Source organism: Oncorhynchus gorbuscha, linkage group LG26 (assembly GCF_021184085.1).
Source record: "Oncorhynchus gorbuscha isolate QuinsamMale2020 ecotype Even-year linkage group LG26, OgorEven_v1.0, whole genome shotgun sequence".
In the NCBI taxonomy this organism is placed as follows: domain Eukaryota; kingdom Metazoa; phylum Chordata; class Actinopteri; order Salmoniformes; family Salmonidae; genus Oncorhynchus; species Oncorhynchus gorbuscha.
In genome coordinates, this window is record NC_060198.1 from 35,107,748 (window position 1) to 35,134,362 (window position 26,615).

The following is a 26,615-nucleotide window of genomic DNA, read 5'->3' on the forward strand; positions in this document are numbered from 1 at the left end:
GACACCTGGGTGACTTCATGATAAATGTCATGTAGCACACTCATTTTGAAGCCTTGCACAAGTTTTGTTGCCCTCTTATGTTTTTCACTGAAATTGTCCCCATCATCCTATCTGAATGTTTGTTTTGTCTTGTTCATTTTAAAGATGATGATACAACAATAAAAATGTTTTTTTATTTACGTTTTTTTCATTGTATTTTCTAAACCAGATCTATTGTGTTATATTCTCCTACATTCAATTCACATTTACTCAAACGGCAGAGTGTTTTCTTTCAAATTAAATCAAGAATATGCATATCCTTGGTTCTGAGCCTGAGCTACAGGCAGTCAGATTTGGGTATGTCTTTAGGCGGAAATTGAAAATAGTAGGGGGGTAGATCTAAGAGGCTAAGAAGTGAGAGAGCATTTCCATCCAAGTGTGTTTGCCAGGGAAAGTTGGTGAAGTGTATGTGTTAGTAAGTGTGGGTGTGTGTTCGTGCGCATGCGTGTTTGAACGTGTTTGAACACATGCACGTGATAGGTGGAGCTCCTGTGTGAGCTCTTGTGAAGTTAAAGGGAGTGTATTGCTGCATCTTACTTCCTGTTGGGAAGCAGCATACTGTTTCTCCTTATTCTAATTAGAGACGTTGACAGAGAGGCTCAGACAAACAAACAGAGCACACATGAGCCATCTGTGCCACCAAGCACAGCTCTGATGGTAAATGAACCCAATGATGAAGTAATCCACAATGACAATGCAAATGCTTGGTAGGCAACAGACACATTTCCTACAATCTGGGCCTCAACATGGCATGAGCTTCATTGTGGTGTGCGTGTGTGTGTGTGTGCGTGTGTGTGTGTGTGTGTGTGTGTGTGTGTGTGTGTGTGTGTGTGTGTGTGTGTGTGTGTGCGTGCGTGCGTGCGTGCGTGCGTGCGTGCGCGCGGCCCAGGTGGAAGTCCCTGACAGAGAGTCCATTAATGTGAGTCAGTCTCCCCTGCTAAGCTGTGTGCTATCAGCTGAGTACTGGCCTGGAAGTCCTGGCTCCTAGCAGCCCATCATGTGACAGGCTGAGGAGGGTTGGGGCTCTCCTGTCCTGAGCCTAGTACAGTTCCACAGTCTACTGTATGTCTGGACAACAGTGATTCCGATGGAACGTGCTGTATTCTCTAGTTGACTTCATTGTACTGGAATGTTAGCTGCACCTCTGTTCCTGGAAATGGTGGTGTTGGTTACAGAGTTCAGGACATCCCATAGTTACTGGTGTATGAATATTGTTGCTGGGTGAACACCTCTGCTAAGGCCAATTATCTCCCTGATCCCTGCCTTACATCCCATTTAGAGATGTTTTGGATGTGAATCAAATATTTAGCTAGTATAACTACAGCTGTGTACTGGCTTACCAGGAGAGATGTGTGGCTTCCTGATAACCTCCAGAATCTCACTGGGATCTTATACCGTTGTCACATCTCCAGAGTTCCCACCGTCACATCAGTCACAGAGCTGTGAGCTTCCTCCTCCAGACCTGCTTTTGATTTCGGGGAAGAATGCTCTGTGAGTTATACTTCTGTGGCATTCAAATGAAATATTTCTGATTCCACTCATATTCTGTCACTTTTACGGCTCCCTATACTTTCAGCACTCAATCTACCAAACACACGTACACAGATTCACACAAACAAACAAGTGCATGCTGACATGCACACCCACAACGGCTTAAAGCACTTGCACTTTATTAAAAACCAAAAGTATAAACATTTGAATCCATGCTTTCAGCAACGGGAAGTAGAGGAGGACTTAGAAAACAACACAGAAAGTAACTTTAAAAACCGAGTCGATTCAGGGGGACATATAGAATGCATTCCTAGTGCTGAATTATACATTAGAGAGCGGAGCAGTGTAACTTTTGTACATGACTGGTTTCTGGGACAGAGAATCGCTTTCTCTCTGGACTGGCTGACTCTCACCCCCATGTAGAATATGGCTAAGTGTCAGGGTCTGAGTTTGTCTCACTCTGTGGACTGGATGTGCCATGAAGACCAGTGGCCAGACCACATTGGCCATTTCTTGTTTTTACACTAACGATTGCGATTACGATGCATTTAGGGCCAAGAGTTTTTCCCAGATCATGGGACCTGGCCAGAAAAAAATCTGAGCCCTAGTTATAGCCACAACTAAGGCCAAGTCTTTTCCTGGGTAGATCACACAGTCAGGAAAAACTCCTGGCACTCAACTTAATGTATACCAGAAATCCTGGAGACCAATTGACCCCCATCCCAGGGCTGGTCTGGTCTCCCCCACAGTGAGTCCATGGGGAGCTCCAGGGAGAGATCCATTCCAGCCCCGTCCACATAGTTAGGATTCCAGGGTGAGGTTATCCTGATCCTCCACACTGTGATAAACTGGGTTCCCTATGGAGGAGTAACATTTACATGTTACATTTTCCCCTATGTTTCCACCCACTATTCCAAACATATGGGCAGTGCTCTTCTTGAGTATTGTTCGTACAGCATAGTGATTACAGTAATGCTGAATGTGTAAAGCCTTTAAACTATTTCTGTATGCATCAGTAATGCATACTGTACTGTATGGTGTCAGGCTACAGAATGTGCCTCCTGCTGTGCTACTGGTGTAAATATCTCCCAGTGTTCCTCCCCCTCCAGTCTCACAGTCACATTCAGTGAGCCGTGCCTTAAGCGGGAAACACAGAGGAGATTTCCAACCCCCTTGGAGAACATAAGGCGCTGACTGTCAGACGTCTTGCAGTTGTTTCTGGATGAGAAACACAGGTCAGATCTATCTATCTCTCTCCCACACACACATCACCCACCCATTTACATCCCCCACCTTTCGGTACATACTATCTGTGTTCCCCTGTGAGACACTCAATGTGACACACACAACACACTCACTCCCATGTTCAGAGAGAGAGAGAGAGAGAGAGAGAGAGAGAGAGAGAGAGAGAGAGAGGGAGAGAGAGAGAGAGAGAGAGAGAGAGAGAGAGAGAGAGCGAGAGAGAGAGAGAGAGAGAGAGAGAGAGAGAGAGAGAGAGAGAGAGAGAGAGAGAGAGAGAGAGAGAGAGAGAGAGAGAGAGAGAGAGAGAGAGAGAGAGAGAGAGAGAGAGAGAGAGAGAGAGAGAGAGAGAGAGAAGGAGAGAGAGAGAGAGAGAGAGAGAGAGAGAGAGAGAGAGAGAGAGAGAGAGAGAGAGAGAGAGAGAGAGAGAGAGAGAGAGAGAGAGAGAGAGAGAGGGAGAGGGAGAGGGAGGGAGAGCGAGCTCAGTGACAGGGTGGGGACAGGTGAGGGACACCCACACACCAGCCTCAGTGTCTGTGCTTACATTTCATGTTGGTCCCGTTCCAAGACTCCGCTCAGTGGAAAAGGGTTGCAGGGACTCTGGCTTCAGTGCTCGATTTGTAGCTGTTGGAAGTACATTGTGTTTTCCCCTCAGGTCAGGTCACAGAGGACCCAGGTGTCTCTCTTTCCTCTATCTCTCTCTCTCGGTCCCTTGACGTCCTCCCAGAAAATCTCTCTATCTCTCTCTAAGGAGATATGATAAGCAGCACACATCACATTAGCTGATTCCCAGGAGAATACCATGCAACAAATGGTGTCTAGAAACAGCAGCAACAACACCCCCCTCTCCAGGGTAGCAGCAGCAGCCAGTCGGGGGGGCTCTGTGATGGCTGGCGGTTGGCAGTGTGTAAGGCGTCCATCATCTGGACAAAGAGAGTCCCCCGGGTTGGCAGCACCCTTGTGCTTCTTCTAATGAACCTCTGCCTGTGGCACTCCATCACCGTGACAGTGCCCACTAATGACCCCCGTGTTGGGTGTGAGACGTCACAGCCCCTCCCTCGCCATCACACCCCTGCCGTCAATACAACACCCCCTTTACCAACACCCCCTCTAGAGCAGTCCGTCACCCTCACTACAATGCCCACCTGGGACTAACAATAGCCCTGTGTGGCTATACACTGTAGCTGTGCAGCCCTCAGACACCAAACAACCATCCTCAATCTCTAACCACTTATGCTATAAGTGGTAATACTCTCAAGTGTAGTACACTCTGTAGTAATACTTTGTAGTGTAGTACACTCGGTAGTACACTCTGTAGTAATACGCTGTAGTGCAGTACACTCTGTAGTAATACTCTGTAGTGTAGTACACTCTGTAGTAATATTCTGTAGTGTAGTATACTCCCTAGTACACTCTTTAGTAATACTCTGTAGTGTAGAACACACTGTAGTAATACTCTAGTGTAGTACACTCTGTAGTGTAGTACACTCTGTAGTAATACTCTGTAGTGTAGTACACTCTGTAGTGTAGTACACCCTGTGGTAATGCTCTCAAGTGTAGTACACTCTGTAGTAATACTCTATAGTGTAGTACACTCTGTAGTAATAAGCTGTAGTGCAGTACACTCTGTAGTAATACTCTGTAGTGTAGTACACTCTGTAGTAATATTCTGTAGTGTAGTATACTCCCTAGTACACTCTTAGGTAATACTCAAATAAAATAAAATAAAATTGTATTTGTCACATACACATGGTTAGCAGATGTTAATGCGAGTGTAGCGAAATGCTTGTGCTTCTAGTTCCAACAATGCAGTAATAACCAACGAGTAATCTAGCTAACAATTCCAAAACTACTACCTTATACACACAAGTGCAAAGGGATATAGAATATGTACATAAAGATATATGAATGAGTGATGGTACAGAGCGGCATAGGCAAGATGCAGTAGATGGTATCGAGTACAGTATATACATATGAGATGAGTATGTAAACAAAGTGGCATAGTTAAAGTGGCGAGTGATACATGTATTACATAAGGATGCAGTAGATGATATAGAGTACAGTATATACGTATACATATGAGATAAATAATGTAGGGTATATAAACATTATATTAAGTAGCATTGTTTAAAGTGGCTAGTGATATATTTTACATGAATTCCCATCAATTCCCATTATTAAAGTGGCTGGAGTTGAGTCAGTGTGTTGGCAGCAGCCACTCAATGTTAGTGGCGGCTGTTTAACAGTCTGATGGCCTTGAGATAGAAGCTGTTTTTCAGTCTCTCGGTCCCAGCTTTGATGCACCTGTACTGACCTCGCCTTCTGGATGATAGCGGGGTGAACAGGCAGTGGCTCGGGTGGTTGTTGTCCTTGATGATCTTTATGGCCTTCCTGTGACATCGGGTGGTGTAGGTGTCCTGGAGGGCAGGTAGATTGCCCCCGGTGATGCGTTGTGCAGACCTCACTACCCTGTGGAGAGCCTTACGGTTGTGGGCGGAGCAGTTGCCGTACCAGGCGGTGATACAGCCCGACAGGATGCTCTCGATTGTGCATCTGTAGACGTTTGTGAGTGCTTTTTGTGACAAGCCTAATTTCTTCAGCCACCTGAGGTTGAAGAGGCGCTGCTGCGCCTTCTTCACGATGCTGTCTGTGTGGGTGGACCAATTCAGTTTGTCTGTGATGTGTACGCCGAGGAACTTAAAATGTACGACCCTCTCCACTACTGTTCCATCGATGTGGATAGGGGGATGTTCCCTCTGCTGTTTCCTGAAGTCCACAATCATCTCCTTAGTTTTGTTGACGTTGAGTGTGAGGTTATTTTCCTGACACCACACTCCGAGGGCCCTCACCTCCTCCCTGTAGGCCATCTCGCCGTTGTTGGTAATCAAGCCTACCACTTGATTACCAACAACGGCGAGATGGTAGAGCATAGCTCAGTTGGTAGAGCATGGCGCTTGTAACGCCAGGGTAGTGGGTTCGATTCCCGCGACCACCCATACGTAGAATGTATGCACACATGATTGTAAGTCGCTTTGGATAAAAGCGTCTGCTAAATGGCATATATTATTATATATTTTTATTATTATATATTACTGTTGTGTCGTCCGTAAACTTGATGATTGTGTTGGAGTCGAGCGTGGCTACGCAGTCGTGGGTGAACAGGGAGTACAGGAGAGGGCTCAGAACGCACCTTTGTGAGGACCCAGTGTTGAGGATCAGCGGGGTGGAGATGTTGTTACCTACCCTCACCACCTGGGGGCGGCCCGTCAGGAAATCCAGTACCCAGTTGCACAGGGCGGGGTCGAGACCCAGGGTCTCGAGCTTGATGACGAGCTTGGAGGGTACTATGGTGTTAAATGCTGAGCTGTAGTCAATGAACAGCATTCTCACATAGGTATTCCTCTTGTCCAAATGGGTTAGGGCAGTGTGCAGTGTGGTTGAGATTGCATCGTCTGTGGACCTATTTGGGCGGTAAGCAAATTGGAGTAGGTCTAGGGTGTCAGGTAGGGTGGAGGTGATATGGTCCTTGACTAGTCTCTCAAAGCACTTCATGATGACGGAAGTGAGTGCTACAGGGCGGTAGTCGTTTAGCTCAGCTACCTTAGCTTTCATGGGAACAAGAACAATGGTGGCCCTCTTGAAGCATGTGGGAACAGCAGACTGGGATATGGATCGATTGAATATGTCCGTAAACACACCAGCCAGCTGGTCTGCGCATGCTCTGAGGGCGCGGCTGGGGATGACGTCTGTGGCTGCAGCCTTGTGAGGGTTAACACGTTTAAATGTTTTCCTCACCTCGACTGCGTGTCAGTGGCACTGTATTGTCCTCAAAGCGGGCAAAAAAGTTATTTAGTCTGCCTGGGAGCAAGGCATCCTGGTCTGTGACTGGGCTGGTTTTCTTTTTGTAATCCGTGATTGACTGTAGACCCTGCCACATACCTCTTGTGTCTGAGCCTTTGAATTGCGACTCTACTTTGTCTCTATACTGACGTTTAGCTTGTTTGATTGCCTTGCGGAGGGAATAGCTACACTGTTGGTATTCGGTCATGTTTCCGGTCACCTTGCCCTGATTAAAAGCAGTGGTTCGCGCTTTCAGTTTCATGCGAATCCTGACATCAATCCACGGTTTCTGGTTTGGGAATGTTTTAATCGTTGATATGGGAACGACATCTTCAATGCACGTTCTAATGAACTCGCTCACCGAATTAGCGTATTCGTCAATGTTGTTGTCTGACGCAATACGAAACATATCTCAGTCCACGTGATGGAAGCAGTCTTGGAGTGTGGAATCAGATTGGTCGGACCAGCATTGAACAGACCTCAGCGTGGGAGCTTCTTGTTTTAGCTTCTGTCTGTAGGCAGGGAGCAACAAAATGGAGTCGTGGTCAGCTTTTCCGAAAGGAGTGCGGGGAAGGGCCTTATATGCATCGCGGAAGTTAGAATAGCAACGATCCAAGGTTTTACCAGCCCTACCAGCCCTGGTTGTAGTGTAGAACACTCTGTATTAATACTCTGTTGTGTAGTACACTCTGTAGTACACTCTGTAGTAATACTCTGTAGTGTAGTACACTCTGTAGTAATACTCTGTACTGTGGTGCACTCTGTAGTACACTATGTACTGTGGTACACTCTGTAGTACACTCTGTAGTACACTCTGTAGTAATACTCTGTAGTGTAGTACACTCTGTAGTACACGCTGTACTGTAGTACACAGTGTACTGTAGATTAGTACACTATGTAGTACACTGTAGAGTAGTACACTCTGTAGTACACTCTGTACTGGAGCACACTCTGTAGTACACTCTGTAGTACACTCTGGACTAGTGTCATTGTCATGTCAGTGATGATCAAAGCTGTGACAGGTTGGTTTACAGCGTTTTATTTACAGTTGATGATAACGTATGACTGGAGTGAAAACAGAGGGGGAAAGGCAGTGTGAACCCGAATACATCTTCTGAGAGCAGCTCTCCCCTCCCACTCTTACTGTAAGTCAAACTGATCCATAGTCCTCTCCTCAGCCTCTGTGTTACTCCCTCTTCTCATACACTTTATGTGTGTGTGTGAGGTTGCTGCTCCAGGAATCAATCGTTCCTTTCATTTCAATCAGCCTTATTACTGTTGGGAGCTCAGCAACTCAGCATCAAAGGCTGCTATGTGCTCTCCCTTCTCCCAGTTCCTCTCTGCTCTCTCACTTAGGGTTTTAGAAGATAATTATATAAGAATTATATGTAGTATCATATCAAGTACAGGCAGTTTTCCAGTCACCTCTGTGGAAAGTGTATAATAATATGAGCATGTAGTTGGTGGTTTGAAGGATGACAGGACAACACCCAAAGGACCCAGTACATGACAGAATACAGTAGTGTAGCAGTCTCTCCATGATAAGCCTCTGCACTGCTTTGATATATGACTGATCTAGGATCAGGCATCACATCATCACACTCTCTCATCCACTGTCCCACAGCGAGGGGAATTGAAAATCAGTTCTGCGCTTTCGCTAAATATGTGTGGAACAACTTTAAATAATTGAGTTTCATTTAAATGATGAACAGTTTTCTGGACTGCTACAGTAGGATAAAGTAATTATACATCTCTCCTCTGTGTTCTTGTGTTGTAGACCCAACATGGACGAGGCAGAGAAGTACCAGCAGAGAGTGCAGGCTATAGAGGTGAGTCTCAGGGTTTTAGTTCCACCTTACAAATGTATTTGAACTTGTGCATTGATAAAGACGCAAAACAACGGTCAGGGCTGAGAGGCTTTTACTCTGCATCCAAGCAGTGATCTGTAAATTGTTACCCTTTTTAACCTCACATTCTGCAGAAGTCAACACAATTAAAGACATTCTAGCATTAGGCACACAATCCACACAGAGCACATTGACATGTACTATACATTATGCTTATATGATGGATATTTCCCCCCGCCATGTACATCTACATCACATACCTGCTCTCCCTCAGCCATGTACATCCACATCACATACCTGCTCTCCCTCAGCCATGTACATCTACATCACATACCTGCTCTCCCTCAGCCATGTACATCTACATCACATACCTGCTCTCCATCAGCCATGTACATCTACATCACATACCTGCTCTCCCTCAGCCATGTACATCTACATCATTTACATACATACATTTAAGTCATTTAGCAGACGCTCTTATCCAGAGCGACTTACAAATTGGTGCATTCACCTTATGACATCCAGTGGGACAGTCACTTAACAATAGTGCATCTAAAACTTAGGGGGGGTGGGGTGAGAGGGATTACTTAACCTATCCTAGGTATTCCTTAAAGAGGTGGGGTTTCAGGTGTCTCCGGAAGGTGGTGATTGACTCCGCTGTCCTGGCGTCGTGAGGGAGTTTGTTCCACCATTGGGGGGCCAGGGCAGCGAACAGTTTTGACTGGGCTGAGCGGGAGCTGTACTTCCTCAGTGGTAGGGAGGCGAGCAGGCCAGAGGTGGATGAACGCAGTGCCCTTGTTTGGGTGTAGGGCCTGATCAGAGCCTGGAGGTACTGAGGTGCCGTTCCCCTCACAGCTCCGTAGGCAAGCACCATGGTCTTGTAGCGGATGCGAGCTTCAACTGGAAGCCAGTGGAGAGAACGGAGGAGCGGGGTGACGTGAGAGAACTTGGGAAGGTTGAACACCAGACGGGCTGCGGCGTTCTGGATGAGTTGAAGGGGTTTAATGGCACAGGCAGGGAGCCCAGCCAACAGCGAGTTGCAGTAATCCAGACGGGAGATGACAAGTGCCTGGATTAGGACCTGCGCCGCTTCCTGTGTGAGGCAGGGTCGTACTCTGCGGATGTTGTAGAGCATGAACCTACAGGAACGGGCCACCGCCTTGATGTTAGTTGAGAACGACAGGGTGTTGTCCAGGATCACGCCAAGGTTCTTGGCGCTCTGGGAGGAGGACACAATGGAGTTGTCAACCGTGATGGCGAGATCATGGAACGGGCAGTCCTTCCCGGGGAGGAAGAGCAGCTCCGTCTTGCCGAGGTTCAGCTTGAGGTGGTGATCCGTCATCCACACTGATATGTCTGCCAGACATGCAGAGATGCGATTCGCCACCTGGTCATCAGAAGGGGAAAGGAGAAGATTAATTGTGTGTCGTCTGCATAGCAATGATAAGAGAGACCATGTGAGGTTATGACAGAGCCAAGTGACTTGGTGTATAGCGAGAATAGGAGAGGGCCAAGAACAGAGCCCTGGGGGACACCAGTGGTGAGAGCGCGTGGTGAGGAGACAGATTCTCGCCACGCCACCTGGTAGGAGCGACCTGTCAGGTAGGACGCAATCCAAGCGTGGGCCGCGCCGGAGATGCCCAACTCGGAGAGGGTGGAGAGGAGGATCTGATGGTTCACAGTATCGAAGGCAGCCGATAGATCTAGAAGGATGAGAGCAGAGGAGAGAGAGTTAGCTTTAGCAGTGCGGAGCGCCTCCGTGATACAGAGGAGAGCAGTCTCAGTTGAATGACTAGTCTTGAAACCTGACTGATTTGGATCAAGAAGGTCACATACCTGCTCTCCCTCAGCCATGTACATCTACATCACATACATGCTCTCCCTCAGCCATGTACATCTACATCACATACCTGCTCTCCCTCAGCCATGTACATCCACAACACATACCTGCTCTCCCTCAGCCATGTACATCTACATCACATACCTGCTCTCCCTCAGCCATGTACATCTACATCACATACCTGCTCTCCCTCAGCCATGTACATCCACATCACATACCTGCTCTCCCTCAGCCATGTACAGCTACATCACTTACCTGCTCTCCCTCAGCCATGTACATCTACATCACATACCTGCTCTCCCTCAGCCATGTACATCTACATCACATACCTGCTCTCCCTCAGCCATGTACATCTACATCACATACCTGCTCTCCCTCAGCCATGTACATCTACATCACATACCTGCTCTCCATCAGCCATGTACATCTACATCACATACCTGCTCTCCCTCAGCCATGTACATCTACATCACATACCTGCTCTCCCTCAGCCATGTACATCTACATCACATACATGCTCTCCCTCAGCCATGTACATCTACATCACATACCTGCTCTCCCTCAGCCATGTACATCTACATCACATACCTGCTCTCCCTCAGCCATGTACATCTACATCACATACCTGCTCTCCCTCAGCCATGTACATCTACATCACATACCTGCTCTCCCTCAGCCATGTACATCCACATCACATACCTGCTCTCCCTCAGCCATGTACATCCACATCACATACCTGCTCTCCCTCAGCCATGTACACATCACATACCTGCTCTCCCTCAGCCATGTACAGCTACATCACATACCTGCTCTCCCTCAGCCATGTACATCTACATCACATACCTGCTCTCCCTCAGCCATGTACATCTACATCACATACCTGCGCTCCCTCAGCCATGTACATCTACATCACATACCTGCTCTCCCCCAGCCATGTACATCTACATCACATACCTGCTCTCCCTCAGCCATGTACATCTACATCACATACCTGCTATCCCTCAGCCATGTACATCCACATCACATACCTGCTCTCCCTCAGCCATGTACATCTACATCACATACCTGCTCTCCCTCAGCCATGTACATCCACATCACTTACCTGCTCTCCCTCAGCCATGTACATCTACATCACATACCTGCTCTCCCCCAGGTCTGTCCATGTTTGAATAGTTCAATTGGGTTGCATGGTGTTTGCTTCAGGGCCACTACTGACCTCATCAGCAGGGTTAAACACTACAGGGACCTTGAGCATTAAGATACAGTAGAAACACACACACACACACACACATGCACGCACGCACGCACGCACGCACACACACACACACACACACACACACACACACACACACACACACACACACACACACACACACACACACACACACACACACACACACACACACACACACACACACACACACACACACACACACACACACACACACACACACACACACACACACACACACACACACACACACGCAATGCTCATGCCTTCCCTTCATGCTTTATCCTGTCTTTCTTTGATGCAGTGGGGTCTAGCCAACTCCCACATGTTATGCCACAACACAGTTGTTATTGAATTAGGTTAGACCAAAATCGTTAATTAAAGTCTGATCAAAATTAGCTCTTCTGTTTAGTGTAATCTAATTGCAGTTGATTTTGAAAGGAGGGATGTTGGGGAAACTATGAGAGGTCCGAAGGGATAGCAGTGGTGGTTTCCTGTCTCAGGCCTGGATTGGTGCTAGTGTATGGGAGTGAACTGCTCCTCCTGACAGAACATGAATGTGCAGTATGTGTGATATGTGTGTTACTGTCAGACTAGCTGATGATGATGGAGTACTGGCATGCCCACGTACTCCTAGCCCTGCCCCTTCATCTCCGTTTCTCTGCACTTTGACCTTAAAGAACCAGCTGTTCCAACGGTCAACAGCATATATGTCTATGGGGCTTGTCACTCTAATCTACTTTCACAGCTTTTCACTTATACTGTAGTACGATATACAGTAGATGTGCTGTTATCTTCTCCTTCACTAGCATCATTCAAATGACAACTATGACTATCTCAGTAGAGCTTGAAAGCAGTGTGAGCTGTGGGACTCTGTCTCTGTGGTGACACACGTCTGAGATGCTTAATTACAGGAAGTGCTCCTCATTAGGTTCAGAAACATAATTATATATCTACCTCCATTCAACCCTAAATCTCTCTTTTTCTGTTGTTCTCTTTCTCTTCTTCTCCCATCACCAGGACAAGCGACGTAAGCAGCAGGAAGACGAGAAAGAAAGGAGAGAGATGGAGGACGAGTGGCTGACGCAGGCCCAGCGCAAGGTCTGTCTGGGTCTGTCTGTCTGACCTTCCCTGTTGTCCTGTTGCAGGGAGCCACATGGCTGGCAGCTGGTTCACATGCCCAGGGTGGAGCCCTCCTGTGTGATGATAAACTCAATTAGCTCCATAACACCAGACAACATCCCCAACACCATGAGGTGTCCTGAGGCATTCTCTATTCCTCTGTATAAGAGTCTTTTTCTTCCTCCTTCCTGTTCACCTCTCTTCTGCTCATCATCTTACCATGATTGCTGCTTCCATGACCTCAGTAATGGAGAGAGAAATCACGTGAAAGAGAGGAACTGAAAGGATGAGGTGGTTGTAGAGAAAGAGGGAGGGAGGGAGTGAGTGAGTCAGAGTCAGAGTGAGAGAGAGAGAGCTGTGCATTGTGTTGATCTTTGTCAGTAACTCTCTCCTCCACTGGGACCACCAGCACTGATCCCTGTTGGACCCCATTAACTCCTTCACATCAGATCAGTGGTGGAGTGGCTCGAACCGCTCCATCAACACATATCACTCAGGCAGCCGCCCACACAAACAGTCTACTCTACATTACTGGGTTTGCCTGAGGATGTGTGCTGTGCTGGCGTCACCAGCCTTACACATGGCAGAGGAAAGAGAGTTGTCTGAAGCCACAGGGCTTCCTTCTTCCTCAGTGTGAAGTGTGAGAACAGGCTCGTTCCCAGTCAGCCCAGAAGTTAGAGCATCTCTGTAAGCACAGCTCACTTCCCCTCCTGTCTTACATTTATTTTCTGACTCTGAGCACAGTAAGAGACTGGTCCACATGGAGTGGTCACATACTTTCCATCCAAAAGGTTGTCTTGGCAAATAGTTGTGAACAAGGCCAACTTAGTGTCACCACCACTCCAATACAATGTTGTGTCATTGTCACCACTGTCTGTCTGTTGTTGTGGCTTGGCTTCCTCTCACACTCCCCACATCGTCGTATGACTAATTGATGAGGCTTGGAGCCAGGTAGGACTATGTTCACCCCTCAGCTTGGTGTTGTCATACCTGAGTTAGAATGAAAGGAGGACCCTTCCTTTACTGTACCTCTGGGCTCTGGAAGGTTTCTGCTTCAAAGGTTGAAAGGGAACTAACTGAGTCGCAGCCAATGCAGGTTGGTCCATTTACAAACACTCTTAAAATTAACATGGTCAGGTTTATTATTGTCAGTCTCAATCAAACCCCTTGTGATCAAGTCTACACCCGGGTTTGGGATTTGGCATCTTCTCCCTCACAGACAGATATCACCAGGCTCTTGGCCTCACTCATCCTGCTGGAGATCCAAAATGGCAGCCAGAGCTCTGTGTCTAGGGGCTGTTTGTTTTGGTTACTGCATACTGGATAACCGTTTCAGTACTCATAGAGACAGAAGGCTTTTGTTTTTGTTAGCTTCTTTTGCTATGGGGCATTTGAGAGAATAGGCTTGTTTTGGAAGGATGAGCTGGCAGTTGGGGGAGCTGCATGCTGAGAGAGAAGGCTCAGAGCATAGGCCGTTTCATGTATATGCTAACTGCACAGGACATAGCAGACCCTAGTCATAGTCACCAACCCTCTTTCTCTCTCCATCCCTCTCTCCCTCCATCCCTCTCTCTCTCTCTCCAAATCTCACCTCACAGCGGAAGTCCTTGAGGGACCAGTGGCTGAGCGAGAACCCCCAGCCTGTCCCTGGGCACAGCGCTGAGAACTACACAGAGGAGTGAGACACCCACGGCACACACACACACAATCTATCACTCCCCATTCCTGTTGGCTGAGGGAGTTGATATGCTCAGATGTTTTTATATCTCTTACATAAAGCACTTGATACTGACCCTCCCCTGAACTGTATTGATGCCTCTGCATATATGTATTGTATGTGTGAATGGGTTTGTATGTTAATGTGTTGGTTTCACATGTTATGTGGTGTTACGGTCATCATCGTGTGAATGTATGTGTATTAGGTTGCCAACTGAAGAGGATATAGTGGAGGTCATTGAATCCACAAGCTACACAGTCACCAATGCCCAGAGCCACAGCCAGGCAAGTGGAAAAAGCAGAGACATTCCGAGAACCTGAGTTTCAATATGATTTTTAATATACTTAATCAATTAGAATACCTCTGTGCCATATTAAATATCTTAGCAGACTTTCCCCATTATATACTGAACAAAAATATAAATGCAACATGGAAAGTGAGCATTTCTCCTTTGCCAAGATAATCCATCCACCTGACAGGTGTGGCATATCAAGAAGCAGATTCAACTGCATGATCATTACACAGGTGCACCTTGTGCTTGGGACAAGAAAAGGCCACTAAAATGTGCAGTTTTGTCACACAACACAATGCCACAGATGTGTCAACAAAGAAAACAGGAGCTGCCTCCACTATTCACGCACCATTTCAACACCATCAAATCACCTCTGCTTAGTCTAATACAGTAACAACTAAAAGATACCAACAAAAATATTTAGTCCAATCAACATACGCCAAACATGATGTGGCTGTCCGCTGTCCATGGTACTCATGTGTGTGTGTGTGTGTGTGTGTGTGTGTGTGTGTGTGTGTGTGTGTGTGTGTGTGTGTGTGTGTGTGTGTGTGTGTGTGTGTGTGTGTGTGTGTGTGTGTGTGTGTGTGTGTGTGTGTGTGTGTGTGTGCGCGCGCATAATGGAAAAAACATGTTGACTCACCCTACTTAGAGAGAAACGCCAATGTCATCCTCCTCTCTTTCCTGTTGACGAAACAGGTTATCACTCTGTCATACAGCTTGTAGTTTTTGTTGCCCTGGGCTACCTGGCTAAAATTCTTGCTCACTAGCCCAACTTCCTTTCATGGGCAACGTTAACTAGTTAACATTAGCCTACTACATCTTGCTACATATTGAACTTCCATCCTCTCAGTTCAGGGGCACAACAATGTATGAATTTATGGTTGGATCAGAATCGCCGTTATATCATTGTCTAGTACGGAGAATTCAGTAGAACCAGTCCAAATCCTTATCTCCATCCATGGCTAATTTAGGAAAGGTAACATCAATAAGGGATCCTAACTTTTACCTGGATTCACCTCATCAGTCTATGTCATGGAAAAAGCAGGTGTGTTTTGCACACTCAGTGTATATAATATACTGGCCATTACTTGAACTTTTACATTCAGGTTCATGTCTGGTCCATCTTTAGCTCACACTAACACTTGGTAAGGAAGTTCAGTGTGTATTCATCTCTAACACTCTAACACGATGCTGAGCCCAGCGCCACACTGCTCTAATGGTTACTGTGCCATATTTATGGCAGTGCGCAGGGCCTGGGAGAGATAAGGGAAGAAGAGGAAAGTGTTTGGGGGAGACAGTGACTGTAGGACCGTTAGGACCAGGGGTTCCACTTAAAATAGTCTCTTCTGTTTCCCCATAGGCTGACATTGAAGAGGGTGGGATACAAGGTAAGCTTCACCTGCATGGTCCTTTAGCTCTAGGCCTGGACATCTCGTCCATTCTCACTTTCTCTTAGACCATCCTGCATGTGACTGTTCTTTCATCTCTTTCTGACTGACACTAATGTAATCAGGGTGACAGAATGAAGCCACAGCTGTGATTGTTTTATAGTTGATATGATATAACTCAAACGCATGATTGTCGCGCAGCACATTAGCATTTGTATATGGAAAGTACAATGGTTTTGTATTAGCTGTATCTTTATCGTTTAGACATCGTCAGAGCTGCTGGGGGTCAGGTCCCGGGGCCAGTAATGGAGAGGGTTCTCCATGAGAATGGACTGGAAGGTCGATCAGGTACTGTTTGGGGAGGATTCCTACCACAGAAATGTGATAGTGCTCACCATCCTCCACACCATTGATTTGGGACGGGCCCAGCCACAGTGAAAATCTAAACATACCTTCACTATGAGGGAAAATGTATTTCTCTCCATATTTTTCTCAATATCTGTTCCTGTAGCTGGGTTTTTTTCCCTCCAGGGTACGGCTTAACGATGTGGCTGGCTGGGTTGAAGGGCTGGAGAAGAATGCAGGCGATAGTTATATTTAGGCCACTTTGTTTCTCTTGGTACATTTCTTATGCATGCTGGGGGCTATGGAGAGTGGAAAGGGGACTGGGTTGTGCACTGTGAGCCTGCACATTGACCTTGTGCTGTTTACTCATGTTGTGCAGGCTGACATTAGCAAAGAGGGCTCTGACATATGACACAAAAATGTGCCCTCTCGTCCTTCAGCTACTGGTAATGTAGGCCTTGCTTTAGGGGAAAGGCCATATTGATAGTATTTGAGTGGTGGTATGGGTAGAATATAACATTCATATTTTATGTTTCTATATCCCAGGTAATCCATGCTCTGACCATGATTCCAAATATAGTGACTTGACTGTTATATTGCCCAGTATAATTTCTCCCTCTGTGTTGCAGTGCTGGGGATGGTTGCAGTGCAGGTGGAGAGGGATTCAAAGACAGGGGTCACCAAGATCAGGTCTGTGGTGCCCGTGTCTGGAGCACCCAGGGCCTTGGGGGAGACGGTGTTCAATGACAGCAGGAAGAGCGTCCACCACGTCGGCGGGGCAGAGGGGCAGCCTTCTGCTGAGGAGCTGGGACAGCTCCTTAGTGTCATCAACGATGTCGGGATGCAAGTGCTGCTGGATGAGATCCCAGTTGTACCACAACAGAAGGCAGAGGAGAAGATAGAGGTTGGTGGTGGGATGGAAGAGGAGGTGGACCCTGCTGCACCTACAACCCTGGGCTACACTGAGGAAGAAGTTGAGGTTGTGGGGCATGAGGATGATGAGATGGACGAGGAGATAGAAATAAGAGTGGTGGAAATTGTGGAGGGGCCTATCCGACCGACCGACCTGGGCTACATTGAGGAAAAGGTTGAGGATCTGGGCTATAAGGATGATGAGATGGACAAGGAGACAGGAGTAGGTCAGGTAGACCTTGTGGAGGGCACTGTCACGCTGACCTTCCTGGGCTACACTGAGGTAAAGTCAGAGAGGGAGGGTCTGGGCCATGAGGATGATAGAGAGTTGGTGGAGGTGGAGAGGGTGATCATTTCTGACCCAGGTGAGGAGGAGATTGTTCTTCAGTCTCCGGTTCTTGGGTCTGAGACTGAACCCTTCCTGGGCTACACTGAGCAAGAGGTTGAGGCTGTGGTGCATGAGGATGATGAGGAGGACGTGAGTGGATTGGTTGTCTTTGTGGAGGGCCCTGTCCCACCTGTCACCCTGGGCTACACTCAGGAAGAGGTTGAGGATCTCGGACATGAGGATGATCCCCCCAGACCAACCCCACGCTACAGAGCCGAGGAAACAGGAAAGAGGTCATCCAAACACAATACCAAGTGCTGCTCTATCATGTGATTCTGCACATGATAGAGCATCACCCCCCCCCCATTCCTCTAAGCTGTGCCACTCATGATGAATGGTCTGTATGTGTGGCCTAAATCTACAACATTGTCTAAATTGCACAGGATGTGCTCCAGAGAAGCGTGTCTTTGCTCCTCATCTAAAATGTCACTGGTATCCTCTGAGACTACAGTCCCACATGGCTTGTGTCATGGAGTGTTTACTGTTATCCTCCTCTCTTCAAACAGCTCTGTGAACAGACTCCAGTGTGACTGTTACAAAGCCCTTCTGCCTCCTGCTGGACACAGTTCAGTAATGCGACTAGGTTTTACTGCCAGAATCCCAGCAGCACTCATCTCACACTCCTCTGGATTGGTTGTATCAGCCCAAAACAAGTACTCCGCATTATGTCCTCTGGGAATGAACCAAAGATGAAGAATACAACAACCACTGATCTGTTTCTTTTTGGAAATAGATTTGTAAATATTCATCTCAGAAATGCCCGATGTGCCTATTTCAATGGCAACTAACCCTTTTGTTCTCTACTTTAGAGTGTCCGCATCACTAATACAAATGTTATGGTTATGAATATGATATTGTATTCCGGCAGTGACCAAAACAGTCTGTTAAAGAAGGGTTGGTTGCCATTACATCTATTCAGTGCGATTTGTATGTGTAAGTGTGTTTGGTAGTTGAATTTTGATTTAGCCATGTCTGTTAATTAATCAAGGTGGATTAAAAAAAACTGGAATGTGTGTGATTATCAAAACACAATATATTTCATATTCTTAAAAATGTTGTTTGTCTCGTTCTTTCCTTTTGATCAGCAGTAGCAACGTTCCTGTCAGGACGTTCATGTATAGGACTCTTTATTGCAAATGAGCTGTGGCATACCATTAAAGACACACTATGGAACTTTGGCGACTATTAAGTTGTTTTTTCACCTCTCGCTTTGGGCTGGATATGTCAATGTGTACATACATACTTAATATATGAGCAGAATTACTGTCTTACCACAATTAGCCATGAAATCCCTAGTATAAAAGAGATACTTAGTTTTCTGGAAGATGTGCTATGCCATTTTCCCTAAAATGTTCCCCACGTGGGCCTGCCCTGGAGCAATTCGAGTTGTAGTCAATGAGCTTCAGCCCCTTCGCCGTTTGAGTGACAGGCAGGCTCACCTCTCACGTGTCTCAGCAGCAGCCTAGTAGCATCATTCAGACAGACGCCTGGACACAGCCACGACACTGCAAACAGGTGGGTCTCTTTCTTATTATTCATTTTACAGTACCTTGCCGTATTCTGATATTATACTGTTAGTTACCAACGTTTTGTCATTAGTAGCACTCACAGATACATATGATTCATTTACATATCATTTCCATAACCCATTTAGTTTTCACAAACAAATAATATGTATGGCTGTTATTATTGATCACAAAGTAACAACACTTGAAACAAGCGTCTAGCTTTACTTTAATATGGATATATACAGCCTACAGTTTATTGCCACAAAAAGGCTTTAAATATTTGAGATTTCAGGATATTTTATATGTCATGAGGTGATATGTATAATTAATTGTGGTTCTCAAGGAAGAGCTTGTATTTGTATCACTGAGAAATGTTTGGTTGACTTCCTCTCAATGGAGGAGATAAGCTCGTTAAATATCATTAATATTTTGCGTTGCGATGCAATCACTTCATACATAGTGTGGCTGGCTTTTTGATAATCCAGGGCTAGTGTATGGCTATAAGCCTGAGGGTAAATATAGACATATAAATCTCACCTGCCCCTGAGGTGACTACAGATGTAGGAATTTAATTTAATCATTCTTTTGTTGCTAAGAATTTTCCTGCACAGCAGAAAACACAAACTTGTAGTGTTTTTAAAAGGCTTCTAAAGTTTGTAAATGCAAGTTTAAAATTTCAGACTTGATTTACAAAAATGGCTAATCCACACAATAATTCACATTTCCTGCTGCTGCAGGATTATTTTCTTGCTGTAGCAAACTGTCTTAAAATTAAGATCCTGCATCTGTAGATGACATGGGAGCATTTGTAATTAGACACGATGACAGACAGAACTGCACAACCTCAATGACAATGACCGTTCTGATCAGTTTGCCATTGTGCATGGTAAAAAAATCTGGTGTCATCTTAACAGGTGTGGTGTCTGGAGACATTCATGCAAATGACATACCGTAAACATTAATTTTCATTATGTGGTTTACTGGTTCTCACAGAGAGAGAGAGAGAGCTCTCTAATGTGGCTGGAGTTGAAATGAGTATGTTGTCATGAAGTCAATGTTTTGAGCTTAAGGCTGAAAGTGATATGGCTCTGGAGGAGAAAGCTGTGAAGGAGGCTCTTGTAGCAGATGCATAGTGGATGTGCCAGACAGTGAAAAGCTGATTACTCTTCCCCCTAGTAAGCAGAACTCTGCTCAGGTCATTTGCATCACCATTGTAGTGTCAGCTAGTAAATATGTCAGGTGAGAGAGAACAGAATGCACTACAACTTTCAGATCATGTCCTTCATTTTAAAGCTTAAAAGGTGAAGTTGCAATTTGTGAGTATATATTTATAAAATCCAAGTTCCGTGTTTTAGTGATGTGAAACTCTCATACTGTAATCAATTCCCATAAAGTCACATTATGCCAGGCCAAAGCTGGCATAATGACAGTTAACCTTTCTTTCAACTGATCTGACAGCAGTCCTCAAAAGAAACTTGGGCAATAGCAGATTCACAAACGTTTACTCTATTGTCCTATTTCTGCTGGTAATACCTGACATCTACAACATTGCTATAAAAATAGACATTTTTAGTACACACTTGAAAGATCAACATATTTCGTAACTATTTGGTTTACTGAATGGTAGACCATCTAAGCCTTGTGGTGTATGTTTTTTGAAGGGGCTCAAATAACATGCCTCTAATTGCAAAGACATTAACATATATTTCAGATTGTGACACTGAAACCAAAGACAGTGAAAGGAGAAAAATACAAATATTAACAGGTGTGAAGTTATACCCCATCACTATGGAAACAGAGCCCATGGTCAGCCCCCGATCTCCTAAGAGTCCAGTCACCCAGGAGGATTGTGGTCTCTGGATGGAGGTTGGCTGTAAACCGGCAGAGGACACAGATATGGCCAAAGACAACTCCTCCCTGACTTCTGGGGAAAAGCCCTGTGAGGCCTGGCAGGCTGTCATACCACCTCCCCCTTTGGTCAGCGCAGGCCACCCCGATAGGATGGAGGAGGATGAGTACGTCTTCATCCTGCCCCCACCGTGCAAAGACCCTTCTTGTCCAGAAGAGGGCAACACTATGGAGCCCAATGTTGGGGCCATAAGCGTCACAGAGGCTAAAGAAAATCCCAGGAGCTTAGATGGAGTTCAATCTGAGCAGCCTAGCAGCACTCCAGTCATGGACAAGGCTACAGTAACAGTGGAAGAGGAGCAGCAGACTGAACTGAAGAAGGGAGGATCTGAGGATATCACAGTGCTGACTGAAAGACCTGGCTCTGTCACGCCACCGCCAACAGACGGATATAAAGCAGTGGGTGCCAGTAGCCCTGAGCAGCCACATCCGAACATGGAAACCAGCATTCTGAAAGAGACAGATTCTGTCCCATCATCACAGACAAGGGAGTCTGAGCCAGAGCACAGCCTTGACAACAATAGTCATCCAACCCATGAAGGTACCATCATAGAGCCAGAACATACAGACGAGAGTAAGAATGATGTTGAGGACATGGTCGATGGTAGATCACTAGACTACGACATGACCAAAGACGAGTGGGTCAGGAGAGACAGTGCTAGCAGTGATGTCCAGTGCCTCCTGCCTCACCTATCTATTTCAAGAGGCTTATCCAGAGAACAGGTATCAGTGCCCTCGCCTCAGTCACCTGCCTCTGAGCAGCAGGAGCAGCAGGTTAGCAGCCTGACAGTAGCTGAAGACATCCAGCAGGGGGAGCAGCTGCTGCATCGCCTGCATCTGGTGCAACAGAGACAGGACGGACAACACATGCCACAGGAGCCTCCGTCCTCTCACCAGGTAGCCACCAATCAGGATACAGGCTACCAGGAGGGAGAGAGAATTGAGTGTAGGAAGGAAGAGGAAGGAGGGAGTGAGGGAAGCGGTGAAGAGAGAGTACAGACTGTCGAGGTGGAAGAGAGAGAGCAGGGAGAGCGAGTACAGACTGTCGAGGTGGAAGAGAGAGAGCAGGGAGAGCGAGTACAGACTGTCGAGGTGGAAGAGAGAGAGCAGGGAGAGCGAGTACAGACTGTCGAGGTGGAAGAGAGAGAGCAGGGAGAGAGAGTACAGACTGTCGAGGTGGAAGAGAGAGAGCAGGGAGAGAGAGTACAGACTGTCGAGGTGGAAGAGAGAGAGCAGGGAGAGCGAGTACAGACTGTCGAGGTGGAAGAGAGAGAGCAGGGAGAGCGAGTACAGACTGTCGAGGTGGAAGAGAGAGAGCAGGGAGAGAGAGTACAGACTGTCGAGGTGGAAGAGAGAGAGCAGGGAGAGCGAGTACAGACTGTCGAGGTGGAAGAGAGAGAGCAGGGAGAGAGAGTACAGACTGTCGAGCTGGAAGAGAGAGAGCAGGGAGAGAGAGTACAGACTGTCGAGGTGGAAGAGAGGGCAGCGGTAAGTGAGGAAGACACAGAGATTCCAGAGAAAGAACATATTGAAACAGTGGCAGGAGAGAAAGCGGAGGAGGTCCAGTCTCGTCCTTCTGCCCAGCTCAGTGTCCAACCTATGGTCAGGATTGAGATGGAATGCAGTGACGATGACCAGAGTGACAGCGGGGTGTCCACTGACTTCTCCCCTGTCGGCCACACACGAGATCCACACGACCACATCCCCCATCATAGACAACAAGGCACCCCCACCCCAGAAGGAGACTCCCATCGAGAGGGAGATCCGGCGATCTGCTGAAAGGGAGCAGAGCCTGCGTCGGTCCAGGTGCATGTCAAACACTCAGGAAGGTCAGGAGGTGGTAGACATCCCCCTGATGAAGACTCCGCTGCTGGCTAAGACACTGTCCTCTAAGGCTGGGCCGGGGCAGGGCGCTGACTGGCAGTTCTCAGAGAAGAAGATGCAGAAGGAGATCAGCCAGGAGATCCAGAGGGAGCTTGTCCTGGTGAACATGGGGAAGATCCCTGGAGTCTACAGCAAGGGAACAGTACGCCAGATGAGCGAGAGGAAGCTGCTGTTTGAAGCCTTCCAACAAGGCAATGCAGAAGGACCCACCAGGCACAGGAGACCCCTCACCACAGCAGGCCTGGGGATGAGAGGTCATGTCTACCCCTCTGTGCTGGAGAGGACGCGTAGCATGGAGCTTGTCTCTTTTAAAGGCTGCCCTCTCTCAAGAGCCCACTCCCACCAGCTGTTTGACTTAAAGGCCCAAAAGGAGGCTAGCCTAGGCCAAAACCCCAGTGCAGAGAACCAACCCGCCGCCAAAGGAGCAGCGAGGAAGGTGGTTATTCTGGAAAGTGACGACACAATCATAGCCCACTATCCAAACCGAGACATAGGAGCCCAGCGCCTCTACAGAAGCCTAGACTGCCTAAGTATAGGGGGCACTGTCTCTACAGAGGAGGAGCGCACGGATGAGGTGAGGGGAGAACAGCCAGGGAATGAGGACGAGGGCTCTGACATCCTTAGGGAGAACCCCTTCTTTAAGCTGCGTCCCTCCCTGGCCATGAAGCCGGAGGTGGAGAAGGACATCCAGGAAGCCAGGGAGAGGGAGGAGGAGCTGCGCAGGCAGAGGTGTAGTCTGTACGGAGAGGCAGGAGTCGGTGGGGGCAGGCCAGACGGCACAGAGGACCCCAGCCCAGACTCACCTACCACACGCATTCCCTCATCCACCTCCTCTTTCACAGCATCAGGTCAGTGGACATGTCCTGTATTACATGTAGAATTCCTTTGTGTTTGAATTGGGGCAAAGTGAGGGGGAGTCACATGTTCAAATTTTTGCAAAAAGTATTTGTTTGTGTCATCGTGATTTGGTGTTGCGTCAACGTATGATAAACACACCTAGCTGAGGGAAAGTGGATAAGCCAGTTATAGCCTCATGCATTCCACAGCACACATTCATCTCAGCCCAAGCACTTTAATGTCTGCCTATTTGCATTAGCATCAGATAATGTTATTATGGGCACAGTATTGTCGTCAACTTATAGTGTCATCAAGGGCAAGATCACTCTGGCTGAACACTTATCTGAATCAGCAGCACATGCCACAGAGAGACTTTGTAGGATGTAACCGAAGTTACCACAGCAGTACAAAGGCCAGGAAGTTCAGATCAAGGGTGTTCTGGGCAACTGCATGTTTGAGATGGCAGATATGTCTTGGGGGGCAGCAAGGGGTTCTGTGAGCACAGTGCAGTCACAGCTTATTTCTGAATCATATGAGTATGTATATTCTAGATTGATAAACTTGTGGACCTTGGGATGTTTATTTATATATATATATATATATATATATATATATATATATATATATATATATATATATATATATATATATATATATAAATAAACTTCCCAAGGTCCACAAGTTTATCATATATATGGCTGTGACCTGTGACCATTGATATTAGAGGTCTGGGGGGACAGACGGAAGAAGATCATTTCCTTGACTTCTAGCATGATTCAAATAAAATTAACTAGTTCCAAAAATAGCCATCGGAGGAATTACAATATGAATTATAGTAACTGCAATGGATACATCTTCAAATGGTACGGAGTCTAGAAGGAGTTTGTATTTTTACTTAGCAGTGTTTTGAAACCTGCTAGATCAGTCTGTAAATCCTTTCCTTATCCCATTTCATTATTCCTTATCCTGCCTCTCAACAGTTGATGGCCGACAATCCAAGGGGAAGTTGGATCGGACCTGGCCTCCTCCCAATCCTAAGAGTGCTAGGGAGAACCCTGGCCAAACACAGGTACAGCTCTGCTTTCCTAGAAGTATCCTCCCTGTGACAGGAACACAACATGTCATTCACTCACAAGCTTTGATTGCAATTATACTGTATGTCTGTCTCTGCTAGCAATGTAACAGTAGTTCTGTTGAGAAGCGGTGTATTTACACTGGCAAAGCTGACCTCAACATTTATTTTCAGAAGTAAACTGGCCTATAATGTTTGACATCTGACAAGGGATGTGTTTATATTCAAGTTCTGTGTGTGGCTAAATGGAGATTGACTGACATGTAAGAAAACCTAACCTGCTAATCAGACTAGCTAAATCCATTTCCTGTGTGCTGCATTATCTCTCCAGGAGCCCAAGGTTTACAAGGCAGGCGGCCAGAAAACTCCCCTGTGGCAGCGTTGGGAGGCAGGTATGGTGAACGGGCCACTGCCACGGGAACAGGACTGATACGGGAGGTCATCAATACCAGGACTTCTATAACATTAACATTTCAGGATGGTAGAACTGCATAATTCACTACGACGGCAGAAACTTGAATTAGTGTTAGCTTGAACATTCCATGCTTTGTAAGACTAGCATCTGTTTTGTATATAACATTACAATTTCATGACAAATATTCACAATGTACAAAAGACGTCCTCTCTCATTTAACTGCTCTGCTTGTAAAGGTTTAACTCCTGTTCAGTGTTCGATCAAAATGACAAATGTCATCCACAATACAGAGAAATGTCATTATCAAGAATTGCATAAATGTGAAGGGAATCAAAACTACTATAAATGTTTCAGTAAACGCACACATGCCGCAATCATATCTCCATTTTGTCCCATCAGGCTTATCAGTATTGTACAGTTTGTTAATACAATCCAGTGAGGAGAAATGAAGTGCATACATTAAATATCCTTTTCAAATCAACTCTGTCTAATTTATCTTGCTACAGGAAAGTTCCTGTCCTTCATGTTATAGTCACGACTGACAGTGAACAAACAAGAACCTAAAGTAATTGGCATTTACATTTTTTTGTTTGTTATATGCTTGGACCCAGAGGCATTTTGAACACCAATAGGACTATTATCCTGGGTGCAACCATGTTTGACTCAGCAAGCATAGTTAGCTGACCATAACCCACCCAGTCTACTTCAACATGAGCTCGGGCCTCTGTGGCTACAGCTAAGGTTTCACTGTGGGTCTCTCTATCTGCCATAAGTCACAGGTTAGAGGTGAGACAGACAGCGTTCTGGCCTCTCAATGATTGAATGGAGTATGACATAATGACATGGAGTAACCAAAGTTCAGTCCATCAACATATAAAACACTGTCATGATATGACTCAGATGAATAGTGGAAACAGGGTTCTGTTTTAACAGCAGAAATGTTTGAGTAAAACACTCAAACACCAGAAATGTTTGAGGCATAGGCAGGATGCAGTAGATGGTATAGAGTACAGTATAAATATATATATTTTTTTCACCTTCATCTAACCAGGTAGGCCAGTTGAGAACAAGTGCTAATTTACAATTGCGACCTGGCCAAGATAAAGCAAAGCAGTTCGACACATACAACAACACAGAGTTACACATGGATTAAAACAAACATACAGTCACTAATATAGTAGAAAAATATGTCTATATACAATGTGAGCAAATGAGGTGAGATAAGGGAGGTAAAGGCAAAAAAAAGGCCATGGTGGCAAAGTTAATACAACAAGTAAAACACTGGAATGGTAGATTTGCA

At 46.3% G+C, this 26,615-nt stretch overlaps 3 protein-coding genes across 3 annotated transcripts in view; all 3 read left to right on the forward strand.

Moving 5' to 3' along the window:
- The window catches only part of LOC124015919 (paralemmin-1-like), a 34,460-nt gene extending 15,611 nt beyond the window's left edge, over window positions 1–18,849 (forward strand). Inside the window, exons 2-8 of the mRNA XM_046331401.1 lie at window positions 8,387–8,438; window positions 12,548–12,628; window positions 14,248–14,327; window positions 14,572–14,650; window positions 16,019–16,046; window positions 16,311–16,394; window positions 17,021–18,849. Of these exons, the coding sequence (XP_046187357.1) occupies window positions 8,394–8,438; window positions 12,548–12,628; window positions 14,248–14,327; window positions 14,572–14,650; window positions 16,019–16,046; window positions 16,311–16,394; window positions 17,021–17,964 (1,341 nt within the window). The 5' untranslated portion in view covers window positions 8,387–8,393 and the 3' untranslated portion in view covers window positions 17,965–18,849. The remainder of the gene's footprint in view (window positions 1–8,386; window positions 8,439–12,547; window positions 12,629–14,247; window positions 14,328–14,571; window positions 14,651–16,018; window positions 16,047–16,310; window positions 16,395–17,020) is intronic.
- A 332-nt stretch (window positions 18,850–19,181) lies between these two features.
- LOC124015371 (cilia- and flagella-associated protein 251-like) lies at window positions 19,182–22,720 on the forward strand. Its single transcript, XM_046330543.1, has 3 exons — window positions 19,182–19,206; window positions 20,911–22,241; window positions 22,715–22,720. The coding sequence occupies exons 2-3, from the start codon at window positions 20,988–20,990 to the stop codon at window positions 22,718–22,720; spliced, it is 1,260 nt and encodes a 419-aa protein (XP_046186499.1). The 5' UTR covers window positions 19,182–19,206; window positions 20,911–20,987.
- LOC124016381 lies at window positions 22,441–25,796 on the forward strand. Its single transcript, XM_046331945.1, has 3 exons — window positions 22,441–23,839; window positions 24,809–24,897; window positions 25,232–25,796. The coding sequence occupies exons 1-3, from the start codon at window positions 22,738–22,740 to the stop codon at window positions 25,328–25,330; spliced, it is 1,290 nt and encodes a 429-aa protein (XP_046187901.1). The 5' UTR covers window positions 22,441–22,737; the 3' UTR covers window positions 25,331–25,796.
- Window positions 25,797–26,615: the final 819 nt, after the last annotated feature.